The sequence below is a fragment of the Tasmannia lanceolata genome, unplaced genomic scaffold, assembly GCF_043159265.1.
Source record: "Tasmannia lanceolata isolate RefF3 unplaced genomic scaffold, GAP_Taslan_0.1 ptg000011l, whole genome shotgun sequence".
Lineage (NCBI taxonomy): Eukaryota > Viridiplantae > Streptophyta > Magnoliopsida > Canellales > Winteraceae > Tasmannia > Tasmannia lanceolata.
The window spans coordinates 21,152,675-21,164,125 of NW_027518688.1; the positions used below are offsets into that span (position 1 = coordinate 21,152,675).

Consider the following 11,451-nt stretch of genomic DNA (forward strand, 5'->3'; position numbering starts at 1 on the left):
TTCGTCATCAGGCACGGACCTTTTGTATCTCTGGTTATCCATTGCAAACAGAGCATTTGTTTTGGTTTCATGGCGTATCCATGGACGACGACTCTGAGTTATTTTTAGATATATCTTGGTTTTGAGCCCTGGCTCCGGATCAGGATGTATCTCTTTTCTTTTATATCGCCACTCATGCTATGCTGCGAGGGTGGCACCGTTTCGAGAGTTCCTTGATAGAGCTCTCCTTAACGTTGTGGAGATCTAGAGGGTGTTGGGGGCTCGTCCCTCACACATTCTCTCGGATCGGGGTCCACAAGCCCCGGTCCTTGTGCTTCCCAACTTCGATCTCATTTTTTAGGTTCATTGTGATGCATCCGGAACCGGCATAGGAGGAGTTCTAAGTCAAGGAGGACATCCCATTGCATTCTTCAGTGAGAAGTTGAAGGGTGCCAAACTCAAAAATAGTACCTATGATTTGGAGTTTTATGCCTTGTTTCGCACACTTGAGCATTGGAGGCAATACCAAATCCATAGAGAATTTATTTTGTACACTGACCATGAAGCATTGAAGTACATTTCAGGTCAACAAAAGCTAAATTTTTGGCGTGCAAAATGGGCGGAATATCTTCAAGATTTCACCTTCAACATCAAGCACAAGGAGGGTGTACAAAATTAGGTTGCCGATGCTTTCAGCCGAAAGAAAAGCTTGCTCAATACCATGAGCACTACTGTGCTCGGCTTTGACTCATTCCAACAGCTATACATGGAGGATGAATACTTCTCCAAACTTATATCATATGCTGAAGATGAGAAGCTTGCTGATTTCACCTTATGGATGATTTTCTCTTCAAAGGAAATCGCTTATGTGTACCGGATTGCTCTCTTCGTCAAAAGGTGATTGGTGAGATACAAAATGAAGGTCATTTCGGCCGTGACAAAACTCTCCAACTTGTTTGAGCAAAGTACTTTTGGCCACATCAGAAACGGGATGTACATCGTTATGTTATGAGATGCCGAAATTGCCAAATTGGTAAGGGACAAACTACAAATGCCGGTCTCTATTTGCCTTTGCCTATACCACATGCACCATGGGAGGATATATCCATGGATTTTGTCCTTGGATTGCCACGGACACACCGAGGAATGGATTCCATATTTGTGGTCGTTGATAGATTTTCTAAAATGGCACATTTCATACTTTGCCGAAAGACTATGGATGCCTCATGCATTGCTAGCTTATTTTTCAAAGAAATCTTCAGAATGCATGGAGTACCAAATACCATCACTTCAGACCGAGACACGAAGTTCCTTAGTCACTTTTGGCGTCAATTATGGAAGAGTATTGGGACCACACTGCAGTATAGCACTGTGTTCCACCCTCAAACTGATGGACAAACCGAAGTTGTAAACCGATCATTGAGAAATCTGTTGAGAACCTTGATTGATGACAATCCCCGTTCTTGGGAAGGCCGCCTATCTTTTGAAGAATTTGCTTACAACAGTTCGGTGAACCGTTCTACAGGTTGCAGCCCTTTCTTGGTTATCTATGGGTGACAACCCAAGTCAACACTAGATCTTGCACCTATTCAATTTGCTGAAAAGCCCATTGCCCAAGTTGAAGATTTTGTATCTCAAATGAAGCTTATACATGAAGATGTTCATCGTAAGCTGGAAAGTAAATCTGAGACCTATAAGAAGGCTGTTGATAAGAGGCGTCGTGAAGTCATATTTGAATCCGGAGATTTTGTTTGGGCTTACTTGCTACCAGAATGTCACCTCGTTGGAAGCTACAACAAGCTTAGTGATAGAAAGCTTGGTCCACTTGAAGTAATTGAACGCATCAATCCCAATGCGTATCGTCTCAAGCTTCCTTCCCATATGAAGATACATGATGTGTTTAACGTCCGCCATTTGACACCTTATATGGGAGATTCCACTAATGATGATACCTCGAATTCAGAGACGAATTCTTTCAAACAATGGGGGAATGATGCAGCCCACACCCATGAGGTTGACAAGTTTGAAGCCCAGATGAACCATCCTAAGCAAGTGAGAAGGTCAGCCCGCATCCAAGCCCAACACAAGGCCCATGTCCAACTTGAATCCATTAAGCATAAAACCACCATGGACACGCTGATCGAGCTGGAGTCCCGCATTAATGAGTCTGACCACTTTTTGGAGTCCATTTTTGGACCTTTAGATGGACGGATCAGAGAAAATACTTAACTAGGAAGTTGTAGGTCTTTGAATTATCTTTCCAACAGATATTCATGGTCCTAAGTTGGCTCAGTGGTTGAAGAGTTATGGCTACTTTGGCAGACTGTGTTTGCTAGCTTTGACTAGTTAATGTGTTTAGAGTTCTTAAACTATTAATGATGTATGTGAGTCCCTAAACTAGTTAGTGGACTAGTTTGAACTAATTTTCTCATGTATTTCTCTATTTAAAGAGTATCAAACATATGTAATGGAGTTAGTTGAATATTTGAATGAAAATTTGCTTAGTGCATTTTCTCTTGAACCTTGAAGAGTTCTTCCTTGAAACCTAGAAGAGTTTCACTCCTTCCTTGAAGAGTAGGAGCTTTCCCCTATTGTTTGCATCCTTGAAAAGTTGCAACCATCAATCTAGAAGAATTGATGTTACCTGTCTTCTTTGACAACCTAGAAGAGTAGCCATTGAAGTTATCTTTCTCTATTTTGCCCCGCTGTATTTCCAGAAACCTGTCCATTCGCGTTCATCCATTTCCATCACCATTTCAAGCCCTTTCCAGTATTTTTCTGAGCAAACTTTTGTCAGCAACATTGTAGATCTTTGAGTCCTTAAAATTTTGGCTTTTGAATCAAGTCATTCCGACCTATATTGAGGGAGATACACTCATTTTACCGAACTTGCACAAATCTGTTTTTCTTGAATCCGAATTCTTGAGCATTTGAGTGTGTGTCTGTCACTCTCCCGATCCTTAGTCCAAGAAGCCTAGGAGAGGCTTGCATAACATTAGTGGATCCCCAAATATCAGAATGTAATAAGTCAAATGGAGATAAGGAGACAGATGTACTTCTAGTAAATGGTAGAGCTGATTGTTTAGCCAGTTTACAATTAATACAATTCAATTCTTTTTCCGTTTGAACTGACCCTAACAATCCTTTATTGACCATGTAACGAAGACGAGAGATAGAAACATGACCTAATCTAGAATGCCATGACACAAACGAAGGTGATGATGGAGTTAAAGCAGCAACTAGCGAGGGACGAAGAGTGGGAGGAACATGAAGCATGTCCAAACGAAACAATTGACCTGTTTTACTGCCTGTCCCAACTTGCTTCCCCGTCAAGCGATCCTGCACAACACAACCAGAAGAAGAGAATATCACATCAAATCCATGATCACACAACTGACCAACAGAGATTAAATTCATTGATAGTTGAGGAACAAGACGAACATCAGGCAGAGAAAGCATGGAAGAAGTTTTAACCGTTCCGATGTGACTAGCAGTAATTGTAGATCCATCAGCAGTATGAATGATAGGAGAAGTAACAGATTGAGAATTTTCGAATGAGTGCATATCAAAGTTCATGTGGTGGGAAGCCCCAGAGTAAAAAAACCAACTATCTGAATAAATACCCGAGGGTACCGAGAGGGCAGAGGCAGCGGGAGTCACATCACCAATCTATGAGATAGCTTGTTGGATCATCTCCTATACCATATCTGTTGTAAGATGGTTTGAAGAGACTAGGGTGGGAACTGCAAGAAAGCGGTTATCAGGAGAAGTTGCAAAACGCGTAGTTCCCTTCTTTTTGTTGCGCATATTATTAGAAGTAGGTGAGGGACAATTCTTAACCATATGTCCATATTCTTTGCAATAAATGCATTGAATTTTGGACATATCTAGGTATCCCTGAGGAGACTTTCCCTTTGAGTAATTGCCTTTGGGGTTAGAAGGTACAGCAAAGGCTGAAGCGGGATCAGGCAAAAGTCCTTTACGAGTTTCCTCAGCAAGTAACTCTGAGAAGGCCATATCAACAGTTGGAAGGGGGGACCGGTGAAGGATAGTAGCACGGATCGTCTCATAGTCATCTTGCAGAGCCATTAGAAAGTCCACCAACCGCATTTCTTCTCGATAATTGTACCATAGTTCTGCATCAGTTGTCCACTTGGGCTCCATTAGAGCTAATTCATCCCAAATTATAGTCATTTGAGAATGAACATCTGAAACAGACTGTCCCTTCCGATGTCACAATAGGCGAAGATCTTGCTCCAATTTGTATTTCCAAGCAAAATCAGATTGAACATACCTGCGAGACAAGAAATCCCATACATCTTTGGCAGTTTCAAATTTTCCAAATTGCATACTAATTGATGGAGAGACAGAATTAGCAATTCAAGTAAGGATTTTATTATTGTTAATTTCCCAATCATCAAATTTGGGATCTTCCTTTGCAGGGAGTTTAAGATCACCCGTGACATATTTCCAAAGGCCTTTTCCTTTTAAGAAACTCCGCATAAGAAAAGACCAATGACTATAATTTGTTCCATCTAATTTAACTGCAATGGGCTGAGTGATTTTTGAAGCCATACCAGAAAAAGTCCTTGGTACAAAGAAATGAAACCTGAAGTTTGGATTCTGAAAACGAAGTATGCAGGGAAGGCTTTGGATCCGGCGTTCTCACAAACGGCGTTCTTGCAAATGACGTTCTCACAAACGGCAGTAAGAGAACTTTCTGTATTCTGAAAACAAGGATGTCGGCTTGCAACTGCTGCAAGAAAACCAACTAATTGTTATGGAATGAACTAATTAACAGATAGCCAAGACCGATGCCGATCGGTGGCTCTGGTTCTTATAACTCTATGATGGCAACTAGAAAGCAGATTGGGTTGAGCCGTATGGCTTTGATACCATGTGAATTAATCAAAGAGACAAGAACACAAAAGGGAAGAAGAGAATCTTTTTTCTGTGTATTCTATTCTCTGCATGATCGATACATATGTATGAATATATATTACAAGGTTATAAAAGGAATGGCTTAAAGAGGCAGTACTAATACAAAGCAAGGCATGTGCCTAATGGGCAAATCAAACTATACAAGGAAACAATATACAGGGGATGCTGTAATGTGATTGTGCTTTCCGTCATGGGAGCCGGCTTTCCGTTGATAGTGCAATCTCCCCATTAATAGTGCAATGCAACACCATAGTGAGCTGTGCTTTCCGTTAACACTTTCCACCCTCTCTTTTTTTTTTGAATTGGCAATAATTATATATAGCAAATTAGGAGGCCGAGATGGACCACCCATATCTACAATAGGAAGCAAGAAAGAAACAGGAACGAAGAAAAACAAAATACAGAGAAAACCCCTTCTCAGGGAGGAAGGTGGTCGAACCACATAATAGAACCACCGGAGACACCACACTTAGCTAGCGCATCCGCCTTATCATTTGCCAATCTTCTAACATGTTGAAAGCCGATAGCGGACCCCGCAGTGAAGTCTTCAATCTCATGAAAATGGAAAGAAATCTCCACGGAGGAGCCACCCCACCTTTCAGCCAACGAATCACATTTAAGGAATCTTTCTCAACAATTGTCTGATCCATCAACCTTCTATCAATATTCAAAATGCCAAAATGTGCCGCCCTCACTTCCGCATCTGAGGAATCAGACACACTAATAGAGCCGTAGTATGCCCACATAACATCCCCCTTATCATTGTGACAAACCCCTCCCACTCCTGCCGGACCCGGATTGCCGGAACTCGCACCATTGAAATTAACCTTATACATGTTTTGAGCAGGGGGCTTCCACCTTTGCAAAATAAGATCTCTGCGCTCAACACTAAAGCACACCTCCCGCCAACCTTCCCAAAGATCAAAAGCCGATACAAACCGGAAGGATGGGAGGCATCTTACCCAAGATATAACCAAGGTGATGATCTTCAAGTAAATCCAATGAGGATTCATGGCTTTCCCGTCAAAGACTCTAGAGTTCCTCTCCTTCCATATAGACCAACACGTAGCTAGTAAACAAAAATTCTACAAGGTTTTTCCTTTTTCCTTCCAAGGAACCCCTCCCCATTGGTGCAATAGCGACGGAATAGATTTTGAAAAAACCCAACAAATCTGTGGATCACTTGTTTATGTATTGTTCGTTCACTAGGATCATATGGCAGACCACCCTCTCTAAAACCTACTTCTATTGCTTCATTGACGGCCTGCCCTCTCCCAACAGGAGTCCCAAGTATGTTGGAGGGAGTTGATCTGCCATACAACCCAATACGCTTGCCAACCCCGCCAACTCCTCTGCGGAAATATGTGCCCAATATATGGGACTTTCGAAAATTTGACCTATGCCCAGTGATTGTTTCTTAGCATACTAGGATTGCCTTGCTGGCAAGTGTATAGGAGAGAATTGTTCACCTAACAAATAAATAAGTTGTCTCATTTTGATAATTAATGACTATTAGAGAAGCACTGGCGTAGCTACTAAAGTGTCAAGGTTTTTTGGTAGGCTGGACTAGATGGGTGCCATTAGTGTATTCGTTCAATCGGTTATGGAAATCAACGTGAAGGACATTCCATTTGTCAGAGCTCCCCCCTGCATGGACTCCACCCTTCAATTCTTCTTTATTTCCTTTGGTTTTTCCTAACATACCGCCAACCATTATTCGTTGACATCATTCCCCAATCGTGTCTGCATGCATGATATGGTGTTGTAGATATCTATTGTACGTTCATGGATGGTTGGGTGTCAAAGAGTCTCATGCATGGGTGTTAGGGTGTCAAAAATCCCTCCATCTCTCTTCCTCTATAGTCTATATATAGGCTTAATGTTTCTTAACCAACACATCTACTAGCAAAAATGAGGACTTGGATCGTGGTTTTGCTCTTTTTAGCCTCTTTGATAGGAACCTTTGCACAACAGTGTGGAAGACAAGCTAGGGGGCCTCGGTGTGGGGGAGGGCTATGTTGCAGCCAATATGGTTGGTGTGGGGACACACCCCCATACTGTGGGGCCGGGTGCCAAAGCCAATGCCGTGGCCGTGTGGCTCCTTCCCTCTCCACTATGAGTGGTGGAGGTGTGAGCTCCATCATCACTCCAGCCCTCTTTGACCAAATGTTGAAGAATAGAAATGATGCAAAATGCCAAGGCAAAGGCTTCTACACTTACAATGCTTTCATAGATGCTTCAAATGCCATTGATGGGTTTGGCACTGTTGGAGACACCGATACACGTAAAAGGGAGATTGCAGCTTTCTTGGCTCACACATCCCATGAGACTGCTGGTGGGTTTTACTAGTTAAGATGTTCATTCTTCTTTGATTGTTTTGTTCATGGTCTTCTAACGAAGAAGCTAATTGAAGAACAAATAGAGTCGTCACATTTGAGTGAATTTTGCAAAAACAGTCTTGTAGTTTCACAATTTACAAATAGATTCGTCACATTTGAGTGGGTCATGCAAATCAAGTCATGTCATCAATTTGTTACCAATTTACCCATGTTAGATTTTTTGAACTTATAAAAGACCAAAATTTACGTATTCATGAAAAGACGAAAATTACCTTGTAAAAAGACCAATTAATTACCCATATGGTCAATGATATGTTTTGAATGAAGGGGGTGGGAACATGCATTTCTATGTATACTAGCATTTTTAATTCAACAACAAACTTTAATTATTAATTGATGTATGTATTCAGGTAAGTGGGCAACTGCGCCAAACGATCAATATTCTTGGGGATATTGTTCCCTCCAAGAACAAGGCAATAATCAAGTAGATTACTGCATTGCAAGTACAGACTTTCCATGCACTTCTGGTAAAAAATACCATGGCCGAGGTCCCATTCAAATTTTTTATTAAGTTCATCTTTTACAAAACATTTCTGATGTTGTTTCTAGATATTTATCTGTCCAGAGGACTAACTTGACTTGGATTCTAATGCTTGCAGCAACTACAACTATGGCCCAGCTGGAAAAGCCATTGGGGCTAACCTTCTCACCAACCCAGATCTAGTTTCCACTGATGCAACCATTTCATTTAAGACAGCCATATGGTATTGGATGACCCCTAAATCACAAAAACCTTCTTGCCATGATGCCATCACAGGCCAATGGACACCGTCCAATGAAGATAAGACTGCAGGTCGCCTTCCTGGATTCGGTGTTGCCACCAACATCATCAATGGGGGAATCGAATGTGGCAAAGGCAACAATGATGCGGTGGCAAACCGCATTGGATTGTACAAGAGGTATTGCGACATACTTGGTGTGAGCTATGGCGCCAACCTTGACTGCTACAATCAAAGGCCTTTTGCTTAATTAGACCCTTGTGATCTACTAAAATAAATGACTACTAATATCATCTAGACTAGTATGTCTAAGATAGTCCTTTGTCATTAGTATAAGACTCCTCTGTAATCAAGCATAAGTTGATGAAATAAAACTATATAGAGGATGCATTAGAAATCTATAATGAGACGACTCCATGAAAGGCAATGGTATATGAATAAAATAGTAAATAATAGGAACGGAAGTGTCTTTAATGGCTTAGTCAAGTCATTACCTTTTCATTAAGGTGATTGCCTTAACCATCTCCTGGGTTAGCACCCCTCCCCCCAGTTTGTCGAAGCAAAGCGGATGATGTATGGCGAGGTTGGTCGGAGGTATCCACTAACAGTGAGTATGCACTAACAGTGAGCTCAGACCAATTATTGTTCAGGCGTGTAGGAGCCTCCTAGCCAAGGTTCAAAGTTAATTTAAATTAAACTTTGATGGATCAAGCCTAGGAAACCTCGGGCCAGCGAGAGTTGGTGGTCTCCTTCGAGATCACAATGATGAAACTACATGGGTTTTCTCACATGCCTCATTGGGATTTCAGATTCCAATGAGGTAGAGATTAAACCAGTTCATCAAGGGATAAGGATGATTGAGCCTAGTGTTCTCCAGCAGGTTATAGTAGAAGAAGACTCCTTGAACATGATAAAATAGGTGAAGGGGACCTGTCATCTGTGGAGGTTAGCTTAGTGGATTGATGTGATTTTGGATCATGCGGATGGATCTTCTATCTCCTTTCATCACGTAAGAAGATCGGCAAATGGTGCGGCTGACTAGCTAGAGAGCTTTAAGGGCGGGGATATATAGAAATCTTTGATTTCCTTCCCAATGACGAATCTTGGTCATGTATTCTTCGTAAATTTTCCTTCCCTGGTTTCTGTTATTTTTTCCTTCTTTGGCTTTGTTTTCGATCTTAGCCCCTGGGCTTCATTTTTTGAAATATAACTTTGCCATGGAAAAAAAAAAGAATTGAAAAAAGATCTACTTCTTGTCAAAGTAATACACTTCCTTTATTGTCGGTCCTTTCAAAAATCGATATAAGGGGACCATATATAGGATATACATGGGATAGAATTTGAGATATTAATATAAACAAGATTTGCTATGAAATTTTGCGTAAAGCCATTTTGTGGTTGAATTATAAGAGAACAACAACCACCTCATATGAATTCAATGAATAAGACAAAATATGCTGAAAAGTGAGTTCGGGACAAAATGGTTTTCGGCAAAATTGCCTAGAAAATCCCTAATATAAGTAATTGTCCTCTAAAACATACACTTTGGTTTAATAGCCATATGATATGGACCACCCATATGGCTAACCCTAACTTGAACCAGCCATGGTTCAAAATCAAGCTGATAAGACAAACTTACTCAAATAATTAAGTGGAAATTTGGACATCTTCACCATTTCGATCTGCCCATTAAAAGGTGGTCACTCATCTAATAATAAAGACTACTAATTGATCATTTCAATATAGGTGCTAAAATGGTTTAATTTGAGGATGCCCTTATAGGACGGTACGGCTAGGATTGCCAAGTCCTTGAGCACTCTGCATGTGGGTCAGATTACCTAGGTGGTCTGGCTAAATAACACTGTGCTTGACCACTAAAATCTGGCTCAATAGAATTGTGCTTGATGACTAGGAACTTCTCCAAAATTTTATGACTGTCTATTGTTTGATTAGAACGTAAAAAAAATGAACCAATCTTGTTTAAGTTTAATTTAGTGGGAGTCCTTCAATTTAGGTAGATATCCTACGTAAGAGACATAATAACCAAACGCAAAGTCCACATAAAGGTTTTCCCACTGTGCATCGGGAAATGGAAGAGGCATGAATGACCTGATAAAGAGGGAGTTTGTCTTATAAACAGATCATTGGGATTTTCATTATATCAAGCAGCGTGAACAAAATGCTTGCTAGACGGAACTCCATCTTACCACTGTTCACTTTTATATTAAAGCACAAATCTGAACAATAGAATAGAGTTGCAGATGGCTTGAGTCAGAAGGCAAATTTGAATACGAGCTGAATTTGTGGGATTCGAGTGTCTAAAAAAAATACCCGAGGAATGGGATTGAATCAGTTTACAGTGGATATGCATTTCCATGATGGGTCCCTGTTCCTTGAAATTTTTTTGTGTTCTGCGGAGTTTGTTGATGGGGCAGATTATATGGGGGTTGCAAGGAGGCAGATTAGGAGATCACTTGGGATGTGACAACACCATTTCTTTTGTAGAGGAGTGATATTGTTGGCCAGTGGAAGAAGGATATGGTTAATTATGACCAGAAATGTGTTGAGATATTCAAATGTCAATCCTAGAATCCCAGCCTTTACCTTCCACTACCAGAAATATAGATATCGGCAACAGACAAAATCCGTCACCAATAGGCACAAATCCGTCCCTGAAAGTAATTAGAGACTGAAACCGTCTCAATTATAGGCGTCGCTTAAAGTTTTTGTGATAGAAATTCAAGTTGGTGACGGATAGATTTGTTAGAGTATTTTCAAAGAGTAATTTTGAAAAGGTTTTAAAAAAAATGTGAATCTTGTTTGTGTAAAATGGGTTGCTTTTGGAAAAGAGAGTGAAAAGTGCTTTGGGAGAATAGTCCCACATTGGAAACTCAAGAAATTGGAGAGGGGTATAAAAAGCTTTACCTGCCTCTCCCTCTCTTGCTTTGTTGCACAATGGGTTTTGGAATGGTCTGCACAGTTGCACCGTCCACACACGCTCGACGTGTGCTGTGGGGCGCTAGTTGCGCTTTTTGGCACACTTTGTGTTGTTAGGAGGGAGAACGTTCGTTTACACAAACCCACAAACCAACAGTCACTCCAGGAGTAATCTGGACCATATAATCGTGGATGGACGCGATCTAATTGTCAGATTTCTTTCCAATCTAAAAAGATGACTTGTAGGGGTGTGCTTTTTCAAACAAAAGACACCAGAAACTCTATGGAAGCTCTACATAAAGACCAAAAACCACTCATGTACAGTAGATTAAGAAAACCCACTTGGGGAATTCGAATTTGTGAATTTACATAAGCAATTTCATTCTCTTAAAGCCTTTCTAAATTCGTTTTTACCATCTTTTAGAAGTTTTCTCCTATTGTGCTGTCATTCTAGAAACACAGACACTAGTATCTTG

At 40.8% G+C, this 11,451-nt stretch overlaps 1 protein-coding gene across 1 annotated transcript; it reads left to right on the forward strand.

Moving 5' to 3' along the window:
- The first annotated feature begins 6,826 nt into the window (after positions 1-6,826).
- Positions 6,827-8,442, forward strand: LOC143886250 (endochitinase-like). Its single transcript, XM_077390190.1, has 3 exons — positions 6,827-7,255; positions 7,670-7,826; positions 7,919-8,442. The coding sequence occupies exons 1-3, from the start codon at positions 6,832-6,834 to the stop codon at positions 8,286-8,288; spliced, it is 951 nt and encodes a 316-aa protein (XP_077246305.1). The 5' UTR covers positions 6,827-6,831; the 3' UTR covers positions 8,289-8,442.
- The last annotated feature ends 3,009 nt before the right edge of the window (positions 8,443-11,451 follow it).

Coding starts and splice junctions, on each gene's coding strand:
- LOC143886250 (XM_077390190.1), top strand. CDS start 6,832: ATGAGGACTTGGATCGTGGTTTTGCTCTTTTTAGCCTCTTTGATAGGA. Junction 7,256..7,669: donor CACATCCCATGAGACTGCTG/GTGGGTTTTACT, acceptor GTATGTATTCAG/GTAAGTGGGCAACTGCGCCA. Junction 7,827..7,918: donor GGTCCCATTCAAATTTTTTA/TTAAGTTCATCT, acceptor TAATGCTTGCAG/CAACTACAACTATGGCCCAG.